Genomic DNA, 24,377 nt, shown 5'->3' with positions numbered 1-24,377 from the left:
CCAAGACTGTGCCTTCTACCCACCGCTCCAGGTGCCATCATCTGCTCCTCCAGGCTCCTCTATCCCTCCGTCTCCACCCCCACAGTCCGGTCTGTAACTAGGCTGACCTCCCAGCTCCCAACACCCAGAACAACTCCTGAGGAGCAGGGCAGCTCCAGGATCAACTAGGTAAAAGGTGGTGGAGTCAGGAGAAGTATTTTTTTCTGACAGAAGATCAGGATGGAGCCCCTAGAGTCTCAGCCCCAGGACTGGAGACAGGGAGGGGTGTGTGGGGGGGTGACTGGAGAGAAAGCATGCCAGGTGCTAGTGGAGTTCTTTGTCTTTATGATGCTGGTGACAGGATCAAACTATGTGAGAAAGTAGGGCTGGTCACAGGGAGAAAAATTAAAACCCTCCAAATTAAAATGAACAAATCTTGTAAGGGGAAAAAAAAAGTGGACAGTTACCGTCATTTACGTGTCCTGCTCAGGCTTTCTGCATCGTTACCACACATCGCAGTCTGCATCAGGTTTAACACGGGGTACGTTTTACCTGGCTTCTCTGTTTTTACCTGATTAGCAAAAATGCTCACACTTGTCAACTCAGGTCCTTACCAGTAGATTCCTTCTGCAAGACTGTTCTCAGCTTAAAACTTAAAAACCAAGAAAAACAAAAAGGAAAGGAAATGAGGAAAAAGAAAAAAAAAAAAATCAGAGGAAACCTGCCCTGGATACCTGTAAGGCTGACACCAAGGGGTTAAAAGTTCAGTGGAAGTGAGCTTTGAAGAAGCTGGGGTCGCTCTATTAAGTTGAACAGGGCTTCTGGGGCCCCTTACAAAACCTTTTTTGGCCTCGACAGCGGCAACCCCGGCCTCCCTCCTAACGTCCTCCGCCTTTGGGACTAAGCGGGAAGCTCACGTTAGTGGCAGCCAAGGAGAGGGGCTGGCCGTGCCAGGACCGAAGAGGGAGGGGAGGGGAAAAAGCGAGTTTCGCCCACCCCACGCTCGGGCGGAGGGGCGGGGAGCCGCGCGTCCCGGCCGGGCCAGGCAGTGTCTCGCTCTCTGCGCATCTCTCCGGGGTCGCCGCGGGAACGATGCTGGGCCGCAGGGGCGCGCGCGCGGGGCGCGGGATGGCGCGGGGCTGGACCGCGCTCTGCCTGCTGAGTCTGCTGCGTGAGTACGGGCCGCGCGCCCGGCCCGCCCGGCTGGGCGGCGGGGAGGGTTGGCGCTCTCCCGGGGGCAGAGCGCGCCGGGTCGAGGCGACCACGGAACCAGGGGGACCCCCCGCCCCGGGGACCCCCCGCCTCACCCCCCCGCGCCCACGCCCACTGCCGCAGCTCCTGGCTTGGTGGGACTAAGGCCGCCCCAACAGAGCCCAGTGGGGACCGGCCCCTCACCTGGGAGTCGGTGGGGGTGGGACGCGACGAGAAGGGGACCCCCTGAGTGTAGCCCAGTTGTAAACCGGGCGGCGCGCCCCAGGCCTCCAGGAGTCAGGCCAGGAGACTCTTCTCTGAAATAAAGCGCTCTGGAGATGCCAAAGGTGCGCGCGGAGCGCAGAGCTGGAGCCAGAACCAGGGGAGAGGGGTGGAGAGAAGAAAAGGAAAGGAAAGGAAAAGTTTATAGCTGATGGTTGGTTCAGAAAGCAAGCGGTGGCCGGAGCCGGTTGCTGGGAAGGGAGCGCTGGCGCCCACGTACCACCGGGAAACGGGGAGCCAGAACTGGACCTTCAAGCAATGGGAGTGAAGCCCACCTGGGACGAGGCCCGGGTCCGAGGTCCAGAGGCCAGGGAGGTAGGCTGAGTTAGGTGACATGGGGAGTTTGCAGTGAAGAAGAGTCCGTGAGAGTAAATTTAAGATGGGAAAGCTAGGTTAAGACTCCTTCTCTGGGCATCCACACCTGCTTCCCTGGAGAGAAGGGACGGGTGAATGGAATTTGTTCTGTACTCTGCCTTTCTCGCCCCACCACAACCGCTCACCCCGGCACAAATTCAAGCTCGTTGCATTTGGGGGGTTTTCTTTCCCTGCTCTGTTCTCCAAGTTCTAACTAGTGGACAGACCTGCAGACTTGGGGGCACTCCTTTGCTTATCCAGGCAGGCCTGCATACTTCTTAAGCTCTTGCTGTCATTTCTGTTGAAAAGAAAATTATTGGTAGGCACACAATCAATATTCGTAATTGCTTTCATTTGGGGATAACATTCTCCGTCTCATCTCATGGAGTTCAGATGGATTTAAATATTATAAGTTATTCTCTTGTTAGCTCCAGGTTCTGCTTCCAGGCCTCCCAATTCCCTAGTCTTAACTGCATCCTAAAAGCCACCCACCACGGCCCCTCTGAGTGACCTGGGTCAGCCAGCCAGGCCTCTTATGCTCTCTCCCTTTGGGCCCACCCAGTTGGAGAGAGACTCCAGCCAGGGGAAGCTCTGTTAGGCTCTGGGCTGACTTGTTCGGTGGACCCAGATGTGGTGTTTGGGGCCGGGAAAAAAGCTGTCTCTAAGATGTTGAAGCCCTAGAATGGGGAACGGCCTTGGGGGCTGTCTGCACCTCACAACGGGCTGAGTTGACCGGCAGCTCGGATTCCTATCTGATGCTCCTCGCTCCTTTGGCTTCACAGCTCATGATGACCTGGTCCCTGGCCGAGTGAGGCCCACCCTTTTCTTATTTCCTCAGCTGGCCAGTCTCAGTCTCGCCTTGGCCTGCAGTGGAAGGGACGCGAAAGTGATTTAACCTCTGCAGAACCCTGGACAGACACGCAGAGAATTTCAGCGTGTCCGCTTTGGGGATGAGCAGCGGGGCCTGGGTGCCTCCGCTCAGTCTGGCCCCACTGCTCAGGCCAGTTTGTAGCTTTATGCCTTCCCCAGGAGCTTTCTGGGGTTTGCTTTTATTTAATACCAGGAGTCATTTTCTGGTATATTGTGGGGTAGGTGAAATGAGTGAGTATACCTGAAATGCTAACGAGGGGACATTGCAGAAATTCTGTGGTATGGTTACCGTGAACTTTAGGGCACCCACAGAAGGGAGGCCTGGAGTTTTCTCCTCTCCCGGAGCTTTGTTCTGGGAAGGTCAGTTTTCCGTCCCTGTGAAAAGCTGTCCCGGGCTTGAACCAGAGCGGACTTTCTCCGTTGGAGATGGGGTCACTCTGTGGGGTGACCAGAGGCAGGGTGGGGTCTGACCTGAGTGTGTGTGTGTGACCAGAATCACACCTCCAGCTGGGAGGATAAACCTTGCAGGTAATTAGGGAAGCCCACTTGTCAGGCCCAGGGTATCTGTTTCCTCCAAGCCCTCCAAGCCTGTCTTTCCTCTTTGTCCAGCGCGTCCCACCCCTTCACATTCCTCTTCTTCCTCTGCGTCCTTCGTGCCTGCTGACCCCACACCCATATCCTGTCTGGGGCTGTGTGTAAGAGGGGGAAAAAGAAAAGGGAAAAGAATTTTATCAGATATTTTCCGGAGGGGAGAGACTCCACCCTTGACTCGCTGCCACATGGAGACCAAGACGAGCAGCCTTGGGACCTCTGACTAATTCCGTGGTCCCCAGCGCTCCCCCTCCTAGGGCCGGCCCAGCTGGCACTGCCTTTGCAAACGCAGGTTTCCCTAGGCATTCCTGTTTGACTGATAAAAGGAGCCTGGGCAACTTTTTCTCATCCCTTTGGCTCCACCTCCTGGGCCTCTGTGTTCACTAGTTCTCATCTCCTTTGGAAGAGTCTTTGTCTTCCAAAGCTCAGGGCCAGAAGGACCACACTGCAGCAGATAAACTCAGGCCTAGCGTTCTTACAAAAGCAAATCAAAAGGAGCAACAATTCCACTTCTTACCACCTTGCTGCCCAATTTCCTTTAGCTCCTTGGGCAGGAGGGCGCAGGCCTGTGTTCATGGCGGGGTGGTTACCCGGCTCCACCCTGAGGGTGCTTGGGTCTCCCTCTCCCATTGACTTTGCTGGATGTCACTAAATGGCCCCAAGTGTGGTGAATTGAAAATCTGAAGGTATGGAAAAGGAATAAAATATCACCCTCCAAAAGAAAATGCTCAGAGTTGCCAGGGCAGAATTTCCGTATTTTTCTGGGCTTTGACTTTCCTAATGAGAACATTCTCTTCCTTCCTCAGCTAAGAAATAAAAACACAGTGTCTACACTTTTTAGTCTCAAGGGCCCTTGACTTTGCTAAGGAGAAAGATGCATGCGTCTTGGGAGAATGTGGTAGAAATGAGGAGGGATATATACCAGGGCATGTGTCCCAGGACATACACCCCGGAGCCTGCTAGAATGAATCACTTCCCTTTGGACGTAAAGGAAAAGGCCTCTGGCTTCATTCGGAAGTCTGCTCCTGATTTAAGAGGGAAAAAAACCCACAAAGAATCCACCCCTGCTACCTTCCTGGAGAGCACCATCTCTAGGTAGCCCACTCCATTGTTTAAAAAAATGCCTTAACGAGTCTTTGGTTGAGAAAACCTGGACCCTGGCACAAACCGTTGCTGGGCAGTGGCAGACAGGAAGTTGAAGTGCCGAGCATGATAAAATAAAGTGAAACTTTGTAATTGATGAACCCAAGAGACAAAAGGCTGAAGGACTCTGAGCCCAGGAAAGCATAGAGAGAGGAGGGAAGCGCTTGGAGCAATAGGGGAACGGTAGTGAGTGGAGGTTGGAAAAGACCTGGCTGGGAAAATTCCTGATGGTGTGGCCCGGCTGTTTAGCAGGGGAATGCCTGGTATTTCAAGATTATGCTGCTGTCTCTTCTGGGTTGTACTGTAATCTTCCTGCATGATCTTAAATCTTCAGTCAGTTCACACTGGCCTTGCAGCCCTGTTAGTGCTGCTCTGGGTAGGGGGAATAAAGGAATGGGTATTTGGCAAGCCCATGGTACAGCAGTGTAGAACAAGAACTCCTGCAGCCTGAGCACAGAGCTATAAAACAGAGGTTCCTGGAAATGATGAAAGTGGAGGAAAAGGTGACTGGGAGAAACGTAGGCCCACTGAGAGAGCTCACGATATTAGGGTTCCCCAGGAAGTGGATGGGGGTCCAAGATGTGCTATTTGAATATAAAAGGGGAGTCTCAGAACCCTGGGAACACTCAGGCCACAGACTCTCCGTTTACGCTCACACCTCAGCTTAGCCTCTGTAACATAGGAAGGCATCAGCCTAAAACTTTGATCCAGTTGCACATGACCCAAACCCGCCGAGACCCATAGCATGGAGGCTTCCTGAATGCTCCCAGGAACATGGGTATCTTGTTATCTCCCAGAGTCGTTTATTCTATTAAAGAAAAATCTTATGATTATTAGCTTTTTTTTTTTTTTGGTATTGCAGTGGAATTAGCCTTTCTGTAACTTCTAGTCATTGATTGTAATTCTATTCCTTGAACTCTCATAGGATTAAATCTGATCTTTCTTCAGGACAATCCTTAACAACCTTTTTAGTCTGCCCCACGAGATTACAAATTCCTCGAGGACAGGGATTTATTTAAATTCTAGTGACACTAACACGTAACAGTAGAAAGGTGTTAATTTGTGCTCTCCACAGTGCTGAGTCTGGTCCTCTGCACCTCACTGGTGCTTTGGAAGATTAAGAATGAATGAACAAGTGAAATGAATCTTGAAGAAGATTGTTTATTCTCTCTCCTCAAATTCTTCCTGTCTGGATCAAAGATCAGTGAATTTTATTTATTTATTTATTTTTTTCCTGTAAAGGGCCAGATAGTAAATATTTCAGGCTCTGGAGTCCATATGTGGTCTCTGACACATATTCTGCATTGTTTTACTTCACAGCACTCTAAACCTGTAGAAGCCATTCTCAGCTCACTGGCCAAACAACACACAACCCATGGGTCAGATTTGGTCCACCAGCACCAAGCAACAACCATCGATCTAGATGAAATAACACTAAGCCCTCAGCCCTATGACTTAGTCTCTAGAACTTTCCTAATTCTGATTATCCTCTCAAGGGCATTCCCTTAATTAAATTAATTTCCTCTTATAGCATTGAGTGAGATGGTTCTATAAATACAGAGAAGTGGTCAGTGTGAACACGCCTGATGCAGTTGCCATTCAACCCAAGTGCATATTGTGAACTCAGAAAGGATTGTGTTCAGTGCCTTGAGTTAAAAATAAACAAGTCTAAGAGAGGGTTCCAGCACTCAGGAAATCTGCGATGTAACTGAGGTGACAAGACCTACACTCAGGAAACTGTATATGATCTTCTGCCAGATAAGTCGTGCAGATACATATCTTAATGTCTCCTAGAAGCAGGAGAAAAGGGACCTGTCCTTTGCCCTAAAGATAATCACTGTTTCTGGAGCACTTAACAGATAGGCTACTGCTTTACACCCCCTATCTCCTTTATTCCTCCAAAGAGCAAGGAGGAAGGAGCTATTTTTATCTCCATTTTACAGATAAGGTATAGAAAGGGGAAGAAGCTTCCTATGGTCATGAAGCTAGAACTTGGTAGAGGAACCTTTAACACAGTCCAATTACAGAGTCTGAGCTCTCTGTCCTGGGGCTCTCCTGTCTTCTCATCAGCCATCAACGCAGGCGGTGGGCTCCTGGCAGAGGCCAGCTTGCTCCTTCCCAGCCCTGCATCTAAGATATCCGAGACCTCCAGGAAACTGCTCTCAGGCCGGGTGCTAGAACCTGAAAGGGTGGGCAGAATGGGGCTGACTGCCTAGGAGATGAGAAAACAGAACCAGCAAAAAAGAAAAAACAGCCCCACTACAACTCAGAGGGCTATGAAAAACAAGACCAAATAATGGGGAAAAAACATCTCAAAGTACAGGAATTTAGTAATTTATGCAGCAGAGCTTTCTGGATCTCTGAAGATTTGTAAACACCCTTTAAAGTTTAAAAGAATTTTCAATATATTAATTGTAGGTAGAAATCTTTTAAAAACCTATTACATATGTTTCTGCTTTCTCGGTGTATTAGGGGGAAAAAGGGCTTTAACCTTCAGTCTTAGATGTATCAGGAAAATAATTTGGTTATGGTGCAACTCAGTGCCATTGTTAATTCTCATTGTTGTTCAGTCAATAAGTCATGTCTGACTCTTTGCGACCCCATGGACTGCAGCATGCCAGGCTTGCCTGTCCTTCACTATCTCCTGGAGTTTGCTCAGATTCATGTCCATTGAGTGTGAATACTAATGAAAGTGTGTATTTTTTTATTTACTCTGACCACAAATGGTTCCAGACTAGTGTGGGTTTTAATACTCGTGTCTGGTTTTAATTTATTGCTGTTTATTCATTTTCAGCTGTTGCTTTGCCTTGTTGTTTGCCTCTAGTAGTCTCTTACTAAGTTTTAGCTTTGACTAGGATAGCAGATGAAGACGTTTGTTAGGATTCTGTGTCAAACAAGAGTAATTGCCTCTGAAATAAGTACCTGTAAGTTAAATGCATGACGTTTACAACATGAATTTTGGCTTCTTGGAATCCTCATGTCTCTAACTGCCCGATCCCTTGTCTCCTTTTATCCCGAGTTCGTGGGCTGAGATCAAGTAGGGTAGATAGGGGCAAATAGTGTGCTTCAGGAGACACAGTTAATACAGATGGAGTGAGAGGTGAACAGCAGAAGATAGGCATTCTTTCAAGTTTAACTTGTGGCATAATGCTCTGTTGGGTTGGGGTAAGGGCCGTTCCTCCAGTTTCTAGAGTGAAACGAGGTGGAGGCTTCATTGACCGTCTCTTGGATCTGGCTGGGAGGCTGCTATGACTTCCATATGCAGTTGGAGATGAGAAGCTCAGATAAAGAAAGATCTGCCTTGGGTGGTCTAACGCCAAGGGCACGTCGGGGAAGACAGGATAAATGCAGACCTGTGGTCGTCTTGATTCTTTTCATTGAGTTCCTCCAAGACCCATCTCTTCATGGGAGCACTAGAGAGGGAGCCCTAGAGGCTGTGAAAACAAGAGCCCTCCTCACAGACAGTCTCCAGGCGCAGTGCCTAGGTCAGGATCGGCCCCCAGGGCTCTGCCAAGGTGTCGCCTTGCCCTGCACCAGCTCGTACGTACCCCATTGCTCAGCCTTGCCTTCCTGCCTTTCCTCTTTGTCCTGTCTCTCAAGGGTCTCATGGGCTTCCCCACTCCGCCTATGCCTGGGGATGTGAATCTGCGGTTGGGATTCCTCCTCATTTGCAGACAGATCCTGTAACCTGTTCGTCCGTTCTTAGCAGAGGGGCGGGGGATGTGGGAGGAGGCAGCCCCAGCCAGGAGCCTGACCGCGGTGGCTCAGGAGCTGGCCAGGGTGCAGGGTTGCCTCACTCCTCTGGAACAGCCACCTCTGCGCTCAGAATGGGCAGTGGGTCTCTCTTCACATCTGGAAAAATTCAAAACTGTTTGTCTGGGTGAAGGAGGCCCCGGGGGAGGGGGTTCAAAAGCATGACATAACCTCAGCCAGGCCCAGATTTTGTTGGGGAGAGGAGAGGGCTGGGCCAGGCCGGGCCAGATGGGATTCCCAAGAATTGGTGTCCTGGAGGGAAGAAGAAAAACAGGGTGGGCAGGAGGGATGTCGAGGGGGAACGCCAGTGGTGCTTTGGAATGGTCACCTTGGGGGATGGTCCTTCAGTTCAGTGTCCAAATGTTCCTACCACCTTCCCCCTGCACTGAACTTAGACCTTCGGGTCAGATTGCTGAGAGGCACTTGTTCAGTCGCTCAGTCGTGGCCGACTCTTTGCGACCCCGTGGACTGCAGCACGCCAGGCTTCCCTGTCCTTCACCATCTCCCGGAGCTTGCTCAAACTCATGTCCATTGAGTCGGGGATGCCATCCAACTGTCCCCTCCTCTATGGTCCCCTGGGAAAGATAGAAAGCAGCAGCAGAAGGGGATGACAGAGGACGAGAGGGACTGATTTAAGGACAAAACCACTAGGTCTGCTTCCCCATCTATTTTATTTTGAGAGATTCATTCCTCCCACCCCCAGCACCAGCCAGCCAGAAACCCAGCTTTTTCTCCCCGAAGTGTGGAAGATGCATCCTGATCCTTAGCAGTTTGGACCCCCTGACCCTCTTGCTGCTTCTACTCAAGGGTCAGCTAAACCTCAGGCGCCCCACGGCTCCTTGCCCTGCATTAATGACAGTGTTCCCCCTTGGCTGGAACCTCGGTGATCCAGGTTCTTATCTCTGAAATGGAAATAGTAATACCATGTGTTCTCCTCCTCTTTTGCCCCATCATTTTCAGATAGGTACTTTGTACTCAGCAGGAGTACCAGCCTGCCTGCAGCAGGCTGGGAAGAAAGGTGGATGACGGAGAGTGAGACTTGACACCACTTTTGGGGGAAAATTCATTGCCTTGAAACCATTACCTAACTGCTGCCTTGAGGCTGTGGAAAAGAAGAGGTGTTCTTCTGTACTGCATTTACCTGGAAACCTCCGAAAAGCACAGACTCAGATCTCAATCAGAAAAGTTAGAGACAAGCTTTAGGGTGCCCTGGGACCCCGGGGGGCCTTTCCTAGAGGATAGTATTGCTGGGTGTGAGCTCTGGATGCCAAGTCTACCTCGAATTGTTTCTAGGGCTCAAGCCAAGAATATAGTAGAGGCCCATATCCCATATATTATATGTCTAAATACTTCAAGTTATAAATCAGGCCAATGAACTGGTAAATAAAATATCTTCTGTTTTCTTAAAAATGTACCTTCATGGCCACCTGGAAGGCCAGATTTGAATTTAAGACTCTCAGAGCCTTGGGGTTCAGTGTCACAGGGGGGCTTAGCAGGAAGGGATGGCCCTCGGCCTTTGCCCACCCTCTTCTCTTCCTCTTACCCAAGGCTGTGGTCCACACTGTAAGGGACCCTGCGTGCAGGCAAGGGACACCCCACCCACACGCTTGAGCTCTCACCTTTTCCCTGCACACTGGCCACCCTTGAGCTTGGAGAATATTCCCTGGAGCTGCAGTTCACCCTTGGAAGGATGGAGAAGAGACCCATGCAGGTCCTCCAGTAAGCAAAGAGCCATTTGGGCAAGAAGTTCTAGGACTTCTGGTTGCAACACATGATCTAGAAGAGAGTGTAGCCCCCTGTTGGCCCCATGGACTCCTCACATTTTGGGAACAGGGAGGGCAGGAGAAGGAACAGTGTGTAGGCTCTTAAGCACAGGGTCCATACAGGTAGCTTTTCCTTCCTGGACCTGAGGATGGCACTGCTGGGCAGCACAGGGAACACGGGAGGGTTAAGAACCTGCAGGAAAAGTTTCAGAGAATAACTACTGCTAGAAACATTACACTATAGCATTTGTTATCTTGTTGATTTCCCCAACAATCCAAATAAGAAAAGACCCTCATTCAAAAATTAATACACATACACATTAAATGATCAAATTCTTGGCAGAACCAGAACCCAGCTGTCTGTCCCCACGGCATTTGATGAGAAACCAAGTCATATGCTCTCTAGTCCATCAGCTAGATTCCTAGGTCAGAGCGTCCCAAAAGGAATCTTGGGCTTGTGAGCCACAGTTCCTCAATTAAAAAAAAAAAAAAGGAATAGGTTTTAAGGCCCTGAGGGAGAGAATGAAAGGATTTGGGTAATGGGGCAATCTACAAAGGAAAAAAGTTTTTTTAAAGGATTTCATAGAGATGGTGTGAATCTAGTGGTTATTCCAAGTTAATAAATTGAATGGAGAGATGGGTACATTCAAAAGGAAATAGAAGTGCATCTTTTCCCACATTTTAGATCTTGGCAATACTTATTCAGGTGTAATTTGAAATTTTTATATTTTACTTAGCCTATTATGAGCATTGCCTCATATTCTCATGCTGCTATAGTTGTAGCATATTTTGGTTTGTAGTGATTATGGTATGCTGAGTACATATAACATTTACCCTATTGTAATTCATTTAGCTGCTTGCAACTTTGCCCTCCTATAAATAATACTACGCTAGATGTTTGGTGCATGCAAACTTTTCTTTCTCTGTTTCCTTGGGAAAAAATCTAGTGGGAAATGAGTCAACTGTGCAGGAGGGTGTCATTGTTCTGCTCTGTTGCCGGGGGATGTTCTAGATGGATTCTCCCTAATGTCAAGAAACTGAATCAGGTGATGCCAAGAGGCTTCAGGATGATCTGCGCTCTGATATTTCTTCTTTGTTTCTCTATAGCTTCTATGGAATTCACAAGTACACCCATAACTACTACTGCCACAGTGTCAGCCAGCCCAGAAATATCTTCATCTGTCCCTACAACTACGTCCGACTGGAGAAGCATGAACTCAAGTACTTTGAGAAGCACCAGCCTCTACAGTGTCTCTCAGGACAGCAGTGGGACCACAGCAGTCACCTCAGGTAAAGATTTCTCGTCTCAAGCCCCAGAAGGGTGCTGCTGCACTTGGGTAAAGCATTAGGATATTTGCAAACCACGTCTGTCCTCCGTGTTCCCCCACAGATGGAAACATACAGGCTGCTTTTAATAATGGCTTGAGTATCATGCTTGGGGAACCCTGAAGTATGTTCTAGACAATTCTTCCTGTAGTGACAGCTTTCTCCAGTCAATGTCTGGGCTGCTCGTTCTCATCAGGAACTCTTGTACTCCTGAGTCCAGCTTAGTGATAAAAGAAGAATCTATGATCTTTTCTAAGTAAAGCAAACTGTGTACAAATTGGGGGTCTTTGGTGTCTCTAAGGTACCAGTTTCAGCATTCAGTTTCAGCGTCTTGGAGGGCATTTCTAACACATTCTAGATTATAGCTCTGGTTTCAACAGCTGGCTGGAAAGGAGTTGCCAAGGGTTAGGATGTGAAGTAACTTTTAACTCCCCAGATTCCCTTTTCTGGGTTGAAGTGTGAGCCTATGTGAATGAACTGAGGTGTGTGTGTGTGTGTGTCTGTGTGTCTGTGTGTTTATGCCATTGTGCACGTGTTCACACTTGCGTATTGGTCAGTTCCAGCGTCTACAGCCAGTTTCACGTCTACCTCTGAGACCCTCCCAGCCTCTGGGGCCGTGAACTCTTCTGTCCAGTCACAGACCTCGTTAGCCACCACGGTGCCTTCTACCCTCATCAGCTTTGCGACTTCAGAGGCGACTCTGCAGCCCAGCACGTTTCCTGGAAATATTTCGGATTCCCTGTACAATAGTACCAGCCCTGTGACTTCTTCCATTAATACCTCTCCATCATTTTCTTCTACCCAAAGTATCCTCAAGGTGGGTGAATTGGGCTAAAAATAACAGATTACCCCCTTACTTCATATGTATGCAAGCTCTCTCCCTTCCCCTTAACCTCTGCTTATCCAAACCAATGAATTTTGATCATACAGGAGGTCACATGAGAATTATGCAGCTTAAATATTGCTGAAAGGGGAGGAAAACGGTAGGGTTTGGTGGCAAGACTGATCTGTGCCATGGGTATAATGTTTCTAGAGAGTAGAGAGTGAAGAGGATTCTCAGAAATCCATCCAATCCTTGGTGGTTCTTTCTTATACCTCTTAGTCTAGTCGTGGACCAAGGTAGCACTCGCCTTTGGGCATATTTTGAAACTATCTTGCACTTAATGGTGCTGCTTTTCCCAAAATGTTTAGGGCGAATACTGTTTCCTTTCTGCGAGAGGGTTTGGTGGTATGCCAGGTGTAGAGAGGCAGTGAGGAGCTAAGAAGACTAGGGGTGTTGAGCTCAAACTGCCTTGTTCAGTCTTGGGGCTTGTGGCTATCAACAGCTTTCAGCAGGAAGAGTAGAAAATGTGAGGGTGTGGAGCCTGCCAGCAGGCATGGGAGACCTGGTTTCTGCTTTTAAGGGAGCCAGAATAGAAATCTAGAGAGTCCCAGGGCCCAAGAGGAAAATGAGTGTCACCAGAGTCTGCCTGGCCACCTCATTATCTGTTCCCCTGCAAGTGTGTAATTCGCTGGCGGGAAAACAGCTCCAAGGGGAAAGATCCTACCCTCTTCCATTTCGGCCGCATCCAAGCCAATGTTTACCAAGATTGCAAATAGCTACTTGCCTGCAAGCCCAGGCTAGTAACTAAAGTTTTGACTATCCGATGTGTTAAGAAGTGAGGTGAAGGAAGAGTATGTCTTATAACTTTCTAGTCTCCTAACAACATGTTTAAATTTCCTTTTTTAAAAGCCTCTTTAAAAACTATGTCATAGAAATCAAACCAGAAAAGAGATGGGGAAGAAATGATGCTGACTTATTTACTTTTTTTTTAATACAGAATGAAATAAAATGTTCCAGAGTCAAAGAAGTGAAATTGGCCCACAGCATCTGCCTGAAGCTAAATGAGACCTCCAGCTGTGTAAGTCAAACCCTTCTGCCCATTCCACCCCGCTCCCTCTCCTCCCAAAATTACTTCTGAACCTTCTTAAGGTGAGTATTGGAAGGACCAAGTTGGGTAGAGGCAGGGGCAGTTTAACATGGACAGGCTGCTTTGAATATTGAGCTTTACATTTAGGGAGTAAGAGGCCCCATCTGGTGGACAAAGAAGGCAAAGATGATTTTATTTAAATTTACTTTCCCCCCTCCTCTATTGTACTATATAGGCTTCTCAGGTACTCAGTGGTTAAGAATCTGCTTGCCCATGCAGGTGACATGGGTTCCATCCCTGAGTTGGGAAGATTCCCCTGGAGGAGGAAACGGCAGCCCACTCCAGTATTCTTGTCTGGAAAATCCCATGGACAGAGGAGCCTGGTAGGCTACAGTCCATAGCGTTGCAAATAGTTGGATATGACTGAGCACGCACACATGCATATTGTAATATATAGTCCGATTTAGGTTTGCTTTTATGTTAAGAAAGTCCTACAGGAAATATAAACTAGTCACTTAAAAAATCAATTTATAATTATTTTCACGTGACTCTTTAATATAGAGAGAATTTTTTGCTGTAAATGCTTCATTCTCCGTGTAACCAGTTCCCCTAGCATTATTTAGTCAACGATTCTCTCCTTTATTGACTGGAATTCTTCCTTTAGTTTGTGTTAAGTTTTTATGTGCCCTGTGCTGTGCTTAGTTGCTCAGTCATGTCCAACTCTTTGCGACCCCATGGACTGCAGCCCACCAGGCTCCTCTGTTCATGGGGATTCTCCAGGCAAGAACACTGGAGTGGGTTGCATGCCCTTCTTCAGGGGATCTTCCCAACCCAGGGATCAAACCCAGGTCTCCCACATTGCAGGATTCTTTACTGCCTGATCCAGCAGGGAAGCCCAAGAATGCTGGAGTAGGTAGCCTATCCCTTCTCCAGGGGATCTTCCCGACCCAGGAATTGGACCGGGATCTCCTGCACTGGAGGTGGATTCTTTACCAGCTGAGCTACCAGGGAAGCCCTTACACTTTTATACATCAACACTTTCAATATCTAGCCAAGTGGGTCTCTGCTATACAAAGACCTGTGTATAAGGCATTTTTCATCTGTTTTTAGAAAAATTTTAGAAACAAGAAGTCAAAAACCCCACAAAACCATTAAAATTTTAATTGGAACCTCTGCAAAACCTCACCATTTTTTCCTGATTTTCCTCTGGTATTGTTCTGTGTCTTTTTATTTTTTTAATTTTTAAAATGTTTTTTACTGTAGGTTTTATGTATTTCTTAAGATTTGTTTATTATATAGATTTTCCACAATATAGTCCAGTTGATTGTTTCTTGTATATTAGAAAGTTCATTGAGTTTATCATATTTATCTTGGGTCTAGCCATTTTCTTTAACATGCTTATTAATTCCAGGAGATTTTTTTTAATGATTATTTTTCATTTTTAAGGTAAACCATCTTGTCATTTCTTATAATATGTTGGTTTTGTTTTTCTTTTTAGTAGTTATGCCTCTTTCAGTTTCATGTCTTATTCCATGGCAAACTGTACAGTATTGTATTAATTTTTAATGATGATAGCAGATCTCCTTGCTTTGTTTCAGTAAATCCAGTTTCCTGCCAGTAACAATTTCCTGGATGAAAGAAAGGATGATAGGAAGAATGGTATTTACTTATAGATAAAAAGCATGCTCTTACAAGTTGGGAATCCATTTCAGGGAACCATATATATGACGTGTGACATGCATGTATTGGAAAGAGTCTGGGTAAATACTGTAGTTTGTAGAGGATGTTATGTTACTTATTTTTGTCCATTTTGACTGTTGGTATCTTGTGATTATCAGTTGGGTCATTCTAACTCACAGGTCTTCTAAAATAATACCTAAGAAAATTATTTAACTTACAATTTTAAAAAAACAACAGAAATTTGGAAGACATAGGTTCACGCAATGGGAATAGCTAAGTGCAACTTGTAAAACAGCTAAGCATGAATATACAGTGTGTACATGTTAAGATTCTGTGTGTTTCTGATGCTGATTTTCAACTCCACTCATTTAAAAAACATTTTTTTTTTGCCCAACAGTTTGCTAATTATAGCCAAGAAAAATGATCATCTTCTCTCTCTGTATTATCTTGGCTGAGCACTTATTTTCCTGTGCGTTGCGGTGGTCTGTGCCAGAATACTAATTCTTCGTACAAACGATTTAGAGCTAATCGCAGACAATTTATTCTAAATGTCTGTCCACTGCTCTTCAAAGTTCACGTTTAATGAGGGTCATCGTACCAGATAAGTGCCAGAAACTTACTGCTACTCCAGAAATAACTGCTTTTACTGTGCTGCAGTCTCTCTCTCTCTCTGAGGCCTTTACTGTCTAATCTACTTTGTGCCACAGCTGAAAAGATCCGCACTCTACTGTAATTTGGGGAGAATCTGCCAGTGGGGATGTGGAAAGATAGTAATTCCTCCAATATCCTAAAGAAGGCTTCTGCGCTGCCCGTGATGAATCAACTCAATAACAGCGCCTATGCAGTGCTGGTTTTTTTCCCTTTCCTTCCGCCTCTGTTGACCCCTGACTCCCTGGGGGTTCCTCTTCCCCAGCCCTCAGGTAGCATTGCCTCCTCTTTCCCTCAGTCAGCAGTCCTTCTTCCAGAGTTGTGGGCCACAGCTCCTGTTCCCCAGATTCCTTTTCCATGAGTCCTACTGCATGCTTCTCTGATAATCAGCCTCTCCCCCACCGTGGTGTGGTGCCTCCTAATTTTCCTTAGGTTGCTTTCGTACGTTGGCCGTCAGAGGACCTTATGGCCCTGGTTCTCATCGAGGGGAAACTCAGGCCTAATGAGAAGCATGAAGGACGTGGGTCCCCCTAACATCACACCCTCAAGTACTTATGTAATGCTGTCATGCTCTTCCATCTAATATGCTCCCATAACAGAAATAAGCATTGTTCTCAGCTCTCCAGACACTCATTTTACACTGGTAGACAGTAAGGATCCAGTCTGCTGGCTCTTGCTATGGGGATCACTGGGCCTGTCTTCTGTACATGCATTCTGTAGACATTTCTATCCCAGCTACTCTCCTTTTGCTCCTGTGCTTCACCTCTAGATAGAGGTCACCTATGTCAGCCAGAGGACGGTAATCCCATACTCTTGTCAAGCAGCTGGTACTACATCTCAGGAGCCTCATTAGCAGAACGTGTCACCCACGTCTGACATTCATTCTCTCTGCTGCAACGTCAGGTTAATTTACTTTTTGGTGGTTGTGATTTCCCACATAGTTTTCAGAATGTAAGCTTACTTTATTCTCTTATGTGTGTGTGAGTTGCTCAGTCCTGTCCGACTCTTTGCAACCCCATGGACTGGGCTTGCCAGGCTCCTCCATCCATGGGATTTTCCAGGCAAGAATACTGTAGTGGGTTGCCATTCCCCTCTTCAGGGGATCTTCCCCAGCCGGGGATCGAACCTAGGTCTCCCACATTGCAGATAGACTCTTTACCGTCTTCTTTACCAGCTGAGCTGCCAGGGAAGCCCTTATTCTCTTATTTCATATCTATTTATCCAGGGGAATCTACCAAGGAGTCATTTTAATGGTGGTAAAATATATATAACATGAAATTTACCATTTTAAATGTGCAGTTCAGTACTGTTGAGTACATTCACCCTGTTGTATGATCAATGTTAGGAACTCATTTCATCTTCCAGAACTGAAACTCTCCACCCATTAAACAACTTCCCTTTCCCCCCGCCTCCTCCTTCTCCCTGATAACCACTGTTCTTTCTATCTCTAGGAATTTGGTTATTCTAGGTACCTCATATGAGTGGAATCATGTAGTATTTATCTTTTTGTGACTGATATATAATCACTTAGTCTAATGTCCTCAAGGTTCATCCATGATGTAGCATGTGTCAGAATTTTCTTTTTTAAGGCTGAATAATATTCCGTTGTATGTTCATGTCCAATTTTATTCATTCATTCACCTATGAACACTTGGGTCGCTTCCCCCTTTTGGCTTATGGTTAATAATGCTGTTATGAACATGTTTGCTCAGAGATCTCAACACTCTTATTTCATTTCTTTTGGTATATATCCAGAAATGGAATTGCTGGATCATATGGTAACTCTATTTTTAAAATTTTGAGGAATCACCATACTGTTTTCCATAATAGCTGCACCACCTTATGTTCTCACCAATGGGACACAGACGTTCCAGTTTCTCCTCATCCTCACCAGCACTCATTATTTTCGGTTTTTTGATAGCAGCCGTCTGATTGGATGTGAGGTGCATCTGATTGCCATTTCCTAATGATTAATGATGCTGAGCTTCCTTTCATGTGCTCACTAACTGTTTGTGTATCTTCTCTGGAGAAATCTCTATTCAAGTCCTTTGCCCTCCAATTTGTCTTTCGGAACTGCCTTTCTTCAGAACCACCTGTGTTTATAAGCAGAGGTGATATTTGCTCAGCTAGCTCACACCCGCCGTGTGCTCCCATTTACTTCATTGGGCAGGCTGCCTCCAGGTAATGTCCCCCAGCCGTGTCTTCCTTGCCCTCCGCTCAAACAGTACAGGTCAGTTTCCATGCAGGAAAAATAAGTTGCAGATGGGGGACGGATGAAGACAGAGTGTCTTCTGGAAAGAATCTGAGATCTGGCACACCCTGACTTTTGGTCAGCTGCCCACCTGTGTGACTTGTCCTTTAATTATTCCAGTCTCTATATGAAAAGAGGGATTTTAGCTGCATTGTCAAGCTTACACCAAAGTCAATAAAATACTGAGAGAGGGGGAGGAAGGGAGAGAGAGAGGTGACTGATTCTAGAGTTTTAAGATTGAGTAATATCTTAAAGTTGAGAAAAATACCTGTCCCTCTCTCCCCCGACTCCAATATTTAATGTGCTTCTTTAACATGCCGAGAGTCTTTGCAAAGTTTGAGAATGCTGCTTTAGAAAACTTAGGTGGTTTTATTATGATGATGATGATAATTGTTTTTATAAAATATCATGTGCTAGCTAATGGTCCACCAGTCTGATTCCCACGAGCAACATGGTGAGGCTGTGGCTTCCTCCTGCCCACTGTCCCATGATGCCTGCCTGCAGCCTCTCTTGGGGGAGGATGTTTATTTCAAGCGTCCGGAGGCGCATTGTGCTTTGTTCAGGATCCACCTGCTTCTGTCCAGGCTCAGACACAATTCACTGATGCTGCTGGATTCCAGAGTAGGAGGGAGGCTGGCTGGCCACTGTTATTCCCCTGAATCGAGTCCAAGAAACTAAGCAAGGGGCGGAGGGCCCCCGTGTGGAAGTCAAACCACTTGGGACGTTAAGATGAACAAGAGTTCACTGAGTTCTTGTTTTTCTGGTGCTATGCTTTGTGCAGTCTGGGTTCAAAATTATTTAATGTCCACCCACATCCCCCTCCCCGCCCCCAACTAAGAGGCCTTACAATCTAGTCACAGAGAAATGATAATAGCAGTAAGGCAGAATGTGATTAAACATCGATGTGCAGATTCTAGACAATACGGTCTAGGAGGTGTTGCTTCAGAACAGCTGCCATTTATCCCGTGCCCACTTGGTTCCAAGCACCTTGTCAGACACTCTTCACAGAGCAGCTCTTCAGTCACCACCCCTACTGAGTCTTCAGCTGAGGAGCCTCACACTCAGATGAGCTGTATGACTTGCAAAGAATCTAGTAAATAGCAGAGCAGTCTGCTGGAAGACGGGGACTGGCTTCTTGGAGGAGGGGAGGTGGAAGCGAGTCTTGAAGGATGAAATTCCAAGGGGAAAGGCCATGTGCTTCATTCCTGGGGCAACCCGTTCTGTGAAGGCTGCAGGCTCATACACACCTGGGCTTCCTCAGGGTGGCACCCACACTCCCAAGGCCCTTCCCCAGCTTCTCCTGCATACATTCTGTCCATTCTGTGAGGCCTATTTCGAGATGTTTCTGATAACCCCGAAGCAGGCGTGTGCTTGCTCTCCTGTACATGTCCACAGCACCATTGTGCCTCTCTTAGGGTTCTTACCATGTGACTATCAACTCTGAAGTCTCTTTGTGCCTCAGTTTCTTCATCTATAAAATGGGGAGAATAACAGTATCCATCTCATAGAGTTGTGTGAAACCTAAGTGAGTCAACATGCAGAAAGCACTTAGAACCACTGCCTGAGACACAGGAAGCCGTGTCTATCTTCATGGCCGTGTGTACATACCAACAGCTCCGACCACATGGAATTCATTGCTAGCCCCGCTCCACACACACACACACCCACCACACACGACGCACGCACAGAGGGATTCACGCAGTCCTGACCACCATCAGAACAGCTGAGTCTGATCGAGGCGGAGCTTCTTAGGACTCAGCACACGGAGGAGGTGCCTCCTTGTTGGGCTTGTTTCGATTGTGCCCCGTCCCCCTGCCTCTCTCGGGAGCGAGACACATGTCAGCCAGAGATACCTTACAAGCCCAGAGTCATCCAGGCAGGGACTTCCCTCCTCCTCCTCCAGAAGCTGCTCACGGGGGAGCAAGGCAAGTCTGAGGGGACACGAGCCCAGAGAAGAAGGAGACTGCTGACCACACCCAGTGTGGTGCCCAGACTCCCCACAGCAAATGCTATTGTGAGGAGCTCCTATCCTGGGACTTCCCTGGAGACCTGCCTCATCTGTCCTTCTCCCAAGGGAGAAGGAGCCATGGCCTGAGGACTCATCTCTCTGTAACCTTGGCTCTTGGGGCCCTTCTAAGGTTCCCGCTGGATTCCTCTCTTCTGTGATCCAGAGGTTAGCTCGCCCTGCTGTCTGGCCTCCCCAAAGCCTCGAATTCCAGCTGGCAGAAGAAAGCTGGGACGTGAGGCCAATCTTGACCTTGCCTTGTGCAGGAGCAAAGGAGCCTGGGTTTTACTGCCTTGGGCCACAGCAATAGGAAAATACCCAGGCTGCTTGCCAAGCTGGGAGGGCCCTGTGGCCTTGCCCTCGGAGCAGCACTGCTCCGCAAACAGGAAGCTTTCTCCTCCACGGAGGCTCAGCTCTGATGCCCCTCACACGCCCCAGCAGTTTTCCCCTCACAGGAAAGCTGTCAGAGTTGCTCAGGCATTTCCTCCCCCGCCATCTGCCATCCGGACAGTGGAGAGTGTCTTGGTTTTGATTCTTTTTCTGGGTAGAGCAGGCCACTCCCTTCGGAGGCTGCTGGAATAAATCCTAGAAGACTGAGGAGGGGGAACAGCCAGGGCTTCTAATTTATCCCTTTCCTGAGACTATACTGTTGAAGAATTGTCAGAGTCTGTCTTCTGAGTCTGAGCGTCTGACTCTCATGGACCAGTCAGTCAGCAACCTGGAGCGACCTGTCTACCTCATGTGAAACTGGGTTCCGTGTCTCTAGTGGGGACAGGGAATGGAAGACTAGACAAGAGCCCCACTTGAATTTGAGCCATGCTGTCTGTGAGACCCCTTGGAGACTAAGAGAGAAGGGACGAGGATCCCATTGCATCTATAGTCATAAATTTCTTCTCTACTCCTCACCTCCCTTGGCTTTTCCTTCAATATCTGGGCCTCTTACAGCCTTGAAACAGAGGGTTTTATCTTCATTTGTATTGCACTGTTAATCTTTTGTGTTATTGGTGATTTCTTTTGAACTTAATTTGGATAGTGTAGCTTTACATGGGCAATCCTTCAATAAGGTAATGGTTCCTAAATTTGTTCTCTGACATCATAGAGTGCCAACTAAGACCACCTTTTGGTCTTGGAAAATTTTGGAGTTTTGTTTTTTTTTTCTTATTGTGTTTTTGCACTATGAAGTTTGCAAGTTTTTTTTTTTTTTTTTCACTTGGAATTTTAGGGGGGGTGGGAAGGATTCTTTTTGTTTTGAGGGTAACAGTGGGACTTTAATCCGAATCATTGCCTGAGACTCTGGATACAGTGCAGAGGATACCAGCGGCCTCATGTCCTGCTCACCACTTTTCTCTGTTGTCCCAGGAGGAGTTTAAGAAGAACAATGAAGAGAAACTGACCCGAGTCCTGTGTCAGGAGGAACAGGCCGAGGTGTGCTCCTTGCTCCTGGCCCAGTCTGAGGTGAGGCCTCAGTGCCTGCTGCTGGTCCTGACCAACAGGACAGGTAAGGGACAGGGCTGTGCTGAGGTCTAGAGGGGGAAACGGGCTGGGGTTAGAGGATGCTGGGTAGAGACCAGGCATCGCATCTCAGAGGGCACAGGTGCCAGGGAGCAGGGCCGTGCTGAGGCTGGGAAAGACCCTCCTGAGATCTATCCTCACTGTCAGAGCCTCTTCTAGAACAGCGCAGGACGAGCTGTTCCAGCTTCTAGATGCAGCAAACTCCATTTCTCATTCCAGAAAGTTCCAGCAAGATCAAACTTCTGAAAAGGCACCAGTCTGACCTGAGAGAGGTAAGTTTGCAGAGATGAGGGGTCTCAGGGGAGAAAGTATCTACCTACCCTTCCTAGCTCTCCACCCTTCTCCAACGGTCTTTGCCCTTCTATCTTTGAAACGAAATTTTACAGTTCAGCTTAATGAAGAGATACCAGTCTTAAGTCCTATTTAGAAAATCCCCGAGGTCTATGTCTTCTTGGGTGTATTCAGTGTTGAGTCACACAGAGGCATCTAGCATGGGCTGGGCTCCTCTTCTAGAACCCACATTCCACAAGTGGAAGGCTCACTTTTCTATGGCTTCTCTTCAAGATGGGCATCCAGGGCATCTCTGAAGAAGCTGTCAGCAGCCACCAGAGCTACTCCCGGAAGACCTTGATTGCGCTGGTCACCTCGGGGATCCTGCTGGCCATCTTGATCACCACGTGCTATTTCCTGATGAAGCGCCGCAGCTGGAGCCCAACAGGAGAAAGGCTGGTCAGTTCTGGGCTCCAGGGCAAAGCAAATGATGAAGCCAGGTCTCCTGGGGAGGTCCATGAATGTCACGCAAGGGGAGGAGAAATACCGGAAGAGGCACTTCTGTGGCCTCACACAGGAATGTGTGCATGCACATTACTGTATCTGTGGACAAGTCAGAACAATATATAGTAGACTGGGGAGGGGGGCGTGAACTGGGACCTTGCCGCCCCCCCCCCCACCATGGTAACAGATGGTTTGTGTCATCTATTTATTGTTTTCCCTGGGATAGTTTAGCTGGGGACAAACCAGAACAGCTAAAGCAGCCACTTCTTTGCAAGCATATTAAAGGCCCATGGGTACCCAGTGTCTCAAAAGAAGGGGACATGTGGAAGGAAACTCGACTCCTGAAGTGGTCTAGAGGAGGGTTTGGCTGTTGGCCCCTGGCCTCCTCTGGGGACGGCCCAGTTCCTGGCGCGAGTTGGCTCTCGAGCTGCCGTGGCACTGTGGGCGCCTCTCCTCTGTCCTTTCTCCTCTAGGAGCTGGAACCCTGAGCGCTCTTCAGGAAGAAAGGAGTCTGCACACGCAGCTGCAGCCCCCTCCCCCTCCTCTGCCTCCCCCCTCCCCCTCATCTGGCTCCCATGCTTACGAGATAATGCTCCTTTATTTATACACCATCCAGGGCGAAGACCCTTATTACGTGGAGAACGGTGGAGGCCAGGGCTATAGCTCAGGCCCTGAGGCCTCCCCCGAGGCTCAGGGAAAGGCCATTGTGAATCGAGGGGCTCAGGAGAATGGCACCGGCCAGGCCACCTCCAGAAACGGCCATTCAGCGAGACAACGTGTGGTGGCTGATACCGAACTGTGACGTGGCTGGGGAGGGGTGAGGCCGGGAGGGATCCGGGGGAGGAGCCCCTCCCTGGGTCTGAGCGCATGCGGCCTCTGCGCTGGAGCGGCGCCCCCTCACCATCCCCCCTTTCCCAGCGCACACACCCACGGAAGCCGTCCCCGGAGCCCCGCCCTGTACCAGGCCAAGGGGTCCTCCTGCCCTCAACGCGTTCAGCTCCCTGCACCCACCGCTGGGCTATTCTGAGGAAAGGTGTGATGCATACAGCCAAGATGCTGAGAAGCTCCTCGGGGGTGGGGGGTGGGGGAGGCAGATGGTCTTGCAGCTTCCACGCAGGGGCCCCTTTCCTCCCCCTCCTCTCTGCATCATTATAGGAACTCCCAGGGGAAAGCAGGAGCTTTTCTGGACTGTGATTTCGTCCCAAGAGGTGTTACCTTTTCCTGTTTCTTCCTTGTATTTTTCTTTCTCTACTTAAGAACACCACAGCAATCCCTCGCACTTGCCCCTTCGTAATGATACAGCCATGCCGTCTTAACCCGTCTCTGTTATTCCCCACTCTGAGGCACTGAGCGTTTGCTCATCAGCTCCTCTCTTGCTCTCTAAGTTCCCCGAGCTCCACAGGTAAACCACCCCCCGCCCCCACCACCGCCTCTGTAGACTGAGGCCTGTACAGCTTTTCTGGCTGAGCCTGGAACCAGACTCCCAAGTTTTAGAACAAGGTCCAGAGTCTGTGTGTTTGGAGGATCTGGTAGGGATACGTGCGGACCCACGGGTTCCCACTCATAGGGCAGAGGGGTGTGGACACACAGCTTGGTCCCGGTCTCTGCAGGGCCACAGAGAGCCTCTGCTGGGGCTGCTGTCTCTGCCAGAGGGTCAGAGTGGACAGGACCATGGGACCAGATCTCTGAGCCAGGCCTCTTGACCCGTGAGCTTCGAAGGAAGCCTTCTGCTCTGAGGCTAGGTTCTGGCCTTCACCTCTGTCTCGACGGCCTCCTGCTGCCTCTCCCTGACTCCTGGGTTGAGCTGTGGCCTCAGTCTCCCAGCAGACTCTTTTCTGCAGGTGACCCAGGTCCTTGGGTTTTTTTTTCTTCTTTTTCCAGAAGGGTGAAAAGGGATCCTGGTTTCAATGACGGTTGGAAATAGAACTTTCCAGAGATAGGAAGATGGGGTGGATTTTTTGTTTTGTTTTTCTGAATAAAACATGCTGTGTGTAAATATGTAATTAAAGTGATCCTGAAACACATCTGTTCTGTGTTCTGTGCCAGCTGGGTGTGTCTGAAGACCAGAGCAGAGGTCTCCCCACGAGACCTAAGGGGACCATGCCGGGACATGGAGGGTGGGGCTGGCCATCTTAGGGTACCAAGCAGGATGCTGCCTTTCGTCTGGGCCTACTGACTGCTCCCCTCTCTGGGGGAAGACAGGAATGCTCTCAGGGAAGCTGATACTCCTAGTTGCAGAAAGAAAAGCAGAGAGAATGCCTACAACTTGGAAGCCACACCCTTCGTGAACACCTTCTGAGAAGAGGTACATATGCAAAAGATGCCAGACTACGGGAAGGAACCAG

General features: G+C 48.4%; 1 protein-coding gene across 3 annotated transcripts; it reads left to right on the top strand.

The window, feature by feature from the left end:
• The first annotated feature begins 970 nt into the window (after window positions 1–970).
• CD34 (CD34 molecule) lies at window positions 971–24,056 on the top strand. 3 transcript variants are annotated; one of them, XM_044942647.2, is made up of 8 exons: window positions 971–1,150; window positions 11,034–11,216; window positions 11,816–12,069; window positions 13,073–13,153; window positions 21,106–21,244; window positions 21,478–21,530; window positions 21,823–21,987; window positions 22,649–24,056. In XM_044942647.2, the coding sequence occupies exons 1-8, from the start codon at window positions 1,072–1,074 to the stop codon at window positions 22,832–22,834; spliced, it is 1,140 nt and encodes a 379-aa protein (XP_044798582.2). In that variant the 5' UTR covers window positions 971–1,071; the 3' UTR covers window positions 22,835–24,056. The 3 variants fall into 3 exon arrangements, with proteins under 3 accessions (XP_044798582.2, XP_044798583.2, XP_006042816.4); XM_044942648.2 differs by lacking the exon at window positions 22,649–24,056 and adding an exon at window positions 22,506–22,642 and having other exon boundaries at window positions 974–1,150; window positions 11,810–12,069; XM_006042754.4 differs by having other exon boundaries at window positions 975–1,150; window positions 11,810–12,069.
• The last annotated feature ends 321 nt before the right edge of the window (window positions 24,057–24,377 follow it).

The sequence above is a fragment of the Bubalus bubalis genome, chromosome 5 (genome assembly GCF_019923935.1).
Source record: "Bubalus bubalis isolate 160015118507 breed Murrah chromosome 5, NDDB_SH_1, whole genome shotgun sequence".
Taxonomy (NCBI): domain Eukaryota; kingdom Metazoa; phylum Chordata; class Mammalia; order Artiodactyla; family Bovidae; genus Bubalus; species Bubalus bubalis.
Note: the sequence above shows the minus strand (reverse complement) of the source record. Positions and strands in the feature narration are given on the sequence as shown.